We start from the raw sequence: 6,236 nt of genomic DNA on the forward strand, positions 1-6,236 counted from the left end.
CTTAGAAGAATGACCAAATAAGGCCAGATGCAAGCTCTTGCAACTGGTCATTTGGTCGTTGTGGGAAAGCTGGTGTGAAAATTGCATTTGTCTCGACATAGACTAGCAATGACGTCACATTTATTTCCTGTATATGTGGACATAAATATCGCCATCTATTTATTAGGACTTTATTGCTCTGTCAATTTGTGTTTCAAATATTTGTGAATTTGACATGCATGGGTCTTATAATGCATTTATACTTACAAAAAAGTCAGGTTCTGCACAATCATAAGGGTGTTATCATGTTTGTATATTTGCAACCATAAAAACGCCCTTTCGTTATTAGTAGTTCCAATTTGTCCACTTCTTTTCGAAATCATATTTATTTCTTGAACTTGTTGTAGAAATGGCCATGCTAGATGTTTTTTCCCTAAAACTGTAATGACCTGTTCATAAAAAGAGATCTTATCCAGTAAACATTTATAAAATAAAACAAAAAAATAAAGTAATACAATTATCAGGTTCCCAGCAGGAGTGATACCTGACACAAGCCCCACAGCCAGCATCTGTCTGTACCTCAGGTGTATGAACCTAAAGGGAAGCTAACCTTTATTCAAACTCTAAAGCATTGACACATGTAGTATCAATACAGCAGTTTGATACATGCATACAAAGTTTAACAGGGATTTTAACCAAACCATTCCATGTGTCAATACTGTTGCCAGTTTGAAGTGAACCATTTGTTTTAGTGAATGTAATTAGATGAACCACTTACTAACAATCCACCCCCTTTAAATTTGAACAAAAAGAGAACAAAACAATCACACTTCATTGGGCTCTTGTGAAAGGCTAAATTGGGACAGTTTGGAAGTTCCCCACTCCTGTGTATCAATCTACGTTTCTAAAGGGGAGGTCTGAGGTTGGGTGTAAGAGGGGGTGAGGTTTAGTGACTAAGACTCTATGGTGCATAAATACAGCAGTGCTGCGCTAGGAGTGCACAAATGAGAACAACACTCACCACTCGTCAAAACAAAGGAGAGAAGCCAACACATTGAGATAGTTTACTCTGCTGGGTGTTTTAGTTTTTAGTGGATCTGCTCCTCTCTGCCTGAGTTCTTTCCAGCCACAGCTCAGATTGTTTTGACCTCAACATGAGGTCCACTGCGATAGCGTTGCTGGTTTTGGGGATGTGCACAATGGAGACGTTCAGCCTTCCTGTCAAGTCTGTGTTCGTCACCTTCCCGGGAGATGTCATCAACAACATGACTGACGTGGAGATGGCAGATGTAAGTAGCAGATGGCATGATCACTTGTTTAAGGATAGATCAGCTTTTACCCCAAAAAAAGCATCGGCCATCGAGGCGGCGAAGCCTTGAATTTAGATCACCAATGTCAAAACATATTTTTGATATACAGTGAGCTCTCCCTGTACTAATTTGCATGTGTATTTGTGTTCTCAACCACCAGAAATACCTGAAGAGGTTTGGCTACTTGGAGACTCTGCAGCGCAGCGGCTTCCAGTCCCTCGTGTCCACGTCCAAAGCTCTGAAGACGCTGCAGAAGCGGATGGGTCTGGAGGAGACCGGACTGCTGGACAAGACCACGCTGGACATCATGAAACGCCCCCGCTGTGGGGTCCCAGACATTCGCAGCTACCAGTCCTTCGACGGAGACCTCAAATGGGACCACAACGACGTCACCTACAGGTGGGCAGAAAAGGGACAGGAAGTGAACAGTTAGGATTGCTGAAAGGGAGTTTTAAATAACCATGGTGATGCTTCAATACTTCTGCCATGCGGTGCCGTAGATTACATAACAGTATCCAGATACATTTGTATACACCATTGTCCCACATAGCCATTGCCTAGGAGTGATGTTAATGAATACATGGCTGTCTCCTCTTTAGGATCCTGAACTACTCCCCTGATATGGCACCCTCCCTGACCGACGACGCCTTCGCCAGGGCCTTCAAGGTGTGGAGTGACGTGACTCCTCTCACCTTTACCCGTCTATTTGACGGAACCGCCGATATCATGATATCCTTCGGGAAAGCCAGTAGGTCAAATCTCTTTCAATCCTTACCATGATGAATTCTGAATATTTGAAAATGAGTTGTTCTGATATACTATTTCATACAATTGTCTATGCTAGATCATGGGGACCCGTATCCATTTGACGGAAAGGACGGCCTCTTGGCCCACGCCTACCCCCCCGGCGAAGGGATCCAGGGTGACGCCCACTTTGACGATGATGAGATCTGGACCCTAGGCCAAGGGACAGGTAGGAACACGAAGGCCTTTATTACTCCATGAGGGAACCGACTTCCACATCCCCTGCTGTATTTAACCGAACACCTCCCCCTAGTGGTCACTTCATTAATGGCAATAAAATCGAGCTATTTATTTTCTGTTTTCCCTCTTTCCCACACAAGTTGTGAAGACGTTGTACGGCAATGCAGAGGGAGCTTTGTGCCACTTCCCTTTCACCTTCCTCGGAAAGTCGTACAGCAGCTGTACCACGGACGGACGCTCCGACAACCTGCCATGGTGTTCCACTACAGCCGACTTTGGAACGGACAAGAAGTTTGGCTTCTGCCCCAGTGAACGTAAGAACAACAATTTATATTGAGGGCCATGACATGGCCTCTTAAAAATGAAGCTTTCTGGGGGCTGGGGGATTGCTGACAACATCGATAATCATTTCCCATCCGTTCCTGTTTACTCCTGGCAGTTTTGTACACGTTCGGAGGCAACAGCGATGACAAACCATGCGTATTTCCCTTCGTATTTCTTGGGGAGACGTACGATAGTTGCACCACGGAGGGCCGTAATGACGGCTACCGCTGGTGTTCCACCACTGACAACTTTGACAACGACAAGAAATTTGGATTTTGCCCCAGTCGTGGTGAGTAGCCAACCTTTGCCTGGTGTATGATCGATGATTTAGCCTACTGCCCACACAGCGCATTGTCTTTTTCCTCTTCTACTTTTTTAAAATTGTAAAATCGAATTTCTTTGCTCCACCAGAAACGGCTGTGGTCGGAGGAAATTCAGAGGGCGAGTCTTGTCGCTTCCCCTTCCAGTTCCAGGGGAATTCGTACGACTCCTGCACTAGCGAGGGACGCAATGACGGAAGGCTATGGTGTGCCACCACTGATAACTTTGACACCGACACCAAATGGGGATTCTGTCCTGACCAAGGTGAGTAAAAAAAAAAAGACTATTAATGCAACACTGAGTCTTCTTCTTATAAGATGACAGATTGAATGTTGAATGATGATTTCTTAATTTTAAGTGGCTCTTTTTCTGCCCCCAGGGTACAGTCTGTTCCTGGTAGCAGCCCACGAGTTTGGACATGCCCTGGGCCTGGACCACTCCAAAGTCAGAGACGCACTTATGTTTCCCATGTACAGATTCATTGAGAACTTTTCCCTAAATGAGGACGACGTTGAAGGCATTCAGTATCTCTACGGTAAGCCCACTTACTTAAAAGAAAAACAAAAAATCATTCAGTATAGTTCTCAATAAAAAATTGCAAATTCGATGACAAGCAAACATTATCCTCCAATTCTAAAATTGTGTTTCCCCAGGACCTAAAACCGGCCCGGACCCCAGTCCCCCGGGTCCCATCACCACGACGACCACCAGACCAACAACAACCACCACACCGACACCTGTAGATCCAGACAATGATGTCTGTCAGGTCACGACCTTTGACGCAATCACTGAGATTGGGAATGTGCTGCACTTCTTCAAGGATGGGTAGGTCAATACGCAATGTACCTGTCTGTCTACGTTCAGGAAAGAAAACATACATTGGAAATTGCGGGGCCTTTGTTTTAACTTTTAATAATAATATTTTCTCCATCAGATATTACTGGAAAAAGACCAACAGCGATAAGGCTAAGGGTCCATTTGCTATTTCTGAGGGGTGGCCGGCCCTGCCAGCTAAGATTGACTCTGCCTTTGAGGACCCGGAAACCAAAAAGATGTACTTCTTTGCAGGTGAGCGATCTTCCCTCAGTTTGCTTATGAAACACATAAATCAATTGCAGTTATATTTAATTATTTAGCAGCCACCTTTATCTTACCTCAATCAAAGTGAAGAAGATACATTGCACTGAGGAGTAAGTAGGGGTTAAGCATTTTGTTCAATGTTGCCCACAGAGGTAGGCTGCGGACATTGAGGATCAAACCAAGCACCTTATGGCTGGGATTGTAACACTAGTAGCCACTACACTATCCTGCCCCCTGCATTAACATAAATGTTTCCAATTGTGTTCAAAGGAACTCAGTTCTGGGTGTACACTGGCAAGAAGGTACTTGGACCCCGCAGCATCGAGAAGCTGGGCCTGCCGAGCAGTGTTCAGACGGTGGAGGGATCCGTGCAGAGAAAGGGGAGCAAAGTCCTGCTCTTCAACGGGGAGAACTACTGGAGGTGAGATTCGCTGGGCACTGAACCTTTATGCTTGGGTGCAAACATGGTGGTTGAAGAAAACCTGCAAACATAACAAAAACAGGCAAACCTCTGATTGATAGATGGATGGGTGAATAAGAACTTTATTAATCCCTCGGGAAGGTTCCCTCAGGGAATTGCACTTCCAGCAGCAGCAAACGCCAACAATTTTATAAATGTGCATAAGTATAAAATGCTAAAAATATATATGCTAGGAAACAATATACAAGAAGAATGGTATACAAGCAATATTTACATGCAGGAATATGTTATAACGACAATAATTTCCCAAGACTTTCTGAGAAACTCACTTTCTTTGCCTATATTAAACAATAATGGTCATTATATTGTATTTCATGCTACCAGGCTTGATGTGAAGACTCTCAAGATGGACAGAGGATATCCTCGGACAACTGACACGGTCTTCGGCGGAGTTCCCAGTGATGTCCACGATGTTTTCTTGTACAAAGGTAAACATCTGAATAGTTTCAGCCATTATTTGAACTATTATAAAAATTCGAAGTACTTTAAAAAGTTTTCTACATCTTACATGTCAATCTGAATCTCCTTCAACTCTAGGTCACCTTTACTTCTGCCGTGATCGCTTCTACTGGCGCATGAATTCTCGTCGCCAGGTCAACCGTGTTGGCTACATCAAGTATGATCTCCTCAAGTGTAAAGACGCCTCCGGCCTGCAGGCCTGAGAAGCCCACTTGAAGAACACTTGTGACAATATGCGATCAAATTAACATTTAGTAATAATTTGTTGGCAGTTCCTCTTGAACTGTGAACAGTCACATGCAATGCAAAATTTTTAACTGCCATTTTTGGGGTCCTGAGTCCCACGCAATCACATACGCAGCAACACACTGTTTAGTTGAATGACTCAGATGAAGGCACTTTAAGTGTGAAACTCTATTGTTGCATCACACTTCATTTGTGAACAGGTTATGGATGCGAACAGCAGGAATAGGAACATAACTGTTCTCTACAAAACAGAATCTGCATCAGATCAGAATAAGGTTTTATGTCTGACAGGCTCAGACTGTTTCAGTATTTAGTTTTTAAGCAACAGATAGACCAAATGTTTATCCTGTCAAAATATTGTTTGTTTTGTGTATTTTGACTTGATGCCAGTTATTTGCACTGGGTGGCATTGCATGTCTCCATCACTGAAATAATTTATAAAATGAGATATTTTGTATTGTATTTAAGTTGACATTTAATTCCAATAAATATACAACTAAATTGTTGAGTCCAGACCGAATTCTTAATTAATGCACAAATCATTGTTAGGAAAACGACGTAGGCCTATGGCGCATTAGGGACACCATGATGATTTTCTTTCTTTTTTTACCATGACGAGATTAATGTCGAAATGTCCACTTAAATCTCGGAATTTCCATTTCAATCCCTCTGTCAGCGCGCAGTCGCTCCATGCATCCACCCAAGCGAGCAGCGGATGAAACGAAGTAGTCTATTAAAGGCCCAATCAGGTGTAAAATGGATCTTGGATATGTTTAGTATGATAACGAGTTGGGATGTTCGTTTGGGAGCAAAAAGTCGCATGTACGCATTCTTAAGTTGGCAGTTTTTAGCAGATTCTACCAAAAAGCTATCAACTTGGAATGATGGGGCATATTATGGTAAAAACGAAATCGTTATTTTAAACCCCTTAAAACTCTTTGGCTCCGAGATTCCACGGCTGTCAGCCCCTCGGCCCCTTTTCCTTCCGACGACCACATTAGTAGTCGGAGACTCCATTATAAGGAACACACGCTTTTTCAACGCTGCAACTC

The 6,236-nt window shown here is 43.3% G+C and overlaps 1 protein-coding gene across 1 annotated transcript; it reads left to right on the forward strand.

Annotated features, from left to right (window-relative positions):
- Positions 1–965: 965 nt before the first annotated feature.
- On the forward strand, positions 966–5,911 carry LOC130389667 (matrix metalloproteinase-9-like). The gene is made up of 13 exons (XM_056599554.1): positions 966–1,268; positions 1,450–1,688; positions 1,889–2,037; positions 2,134–2,262; positions 2,414–2,587; positions 2,713–2,886; positions 3,009–3,182; positions 3,298–3,453; positions 3,572–3,743; positions 3,853–3,986; positions 4,269–4,419; positions 4,804–4,907; positions 5,017–5,911. The coding sequence occupies exons 1-13, from the start codon at positions 1,134–1,136 to the stop codon at positions 5,139–5,141; spliced, it is 2,016 nt and encodes a 671-aa protein (XP_056455529.1). The 5' UTR covers positions 966–1,133; the 3' UTR covers positions 5,142–5,911.
- The last annotated feature ends 325 nt before the right edge of the window (positions 5,912–6,236 follow it).

The sequence above is a fragment of the Gadus chalcogrammus genome, chromosome 1, assembly GCF_026213295.1.
Source record: "Gadus chalcogrammus isolate NIFS_2021 chromosome 1, NIFS_Gcha_1.0, whole genome shotgun sequence".
NCBI classification, from domain to species: domain Eukaryota; kingdom Metazoa; phylum Chordata; class Actinopteri; order Gadiformes; family Gadidae; genus Gadus; species Gadus chalcogrammus.

Bases quoted from the DNA above. Each gene is read 5' to 3' on its own strand.
- LOC130389667 (XM_056599554.1), top strand. From the start codon at position 1,134: ATGAGGTCCACTGCGATAGCGTTGCTGGTTTTGGGGATGTGCACAATG. The intron at 1,269-1,449 runs GTAAGTAGCAGA...CTCAACCACCAG, and splicing joins CTGACGTGGAGATGGCAGAT to AAATACCTGAAGAGGTTTGG. The intron at 3,454-3,571 runs GTAAGCCCACTT...GTGTTTCCCCAG, and splicing joins AGGCATTCAGTATCTCTACG to GACCTAAAACCGGCCCGGAC.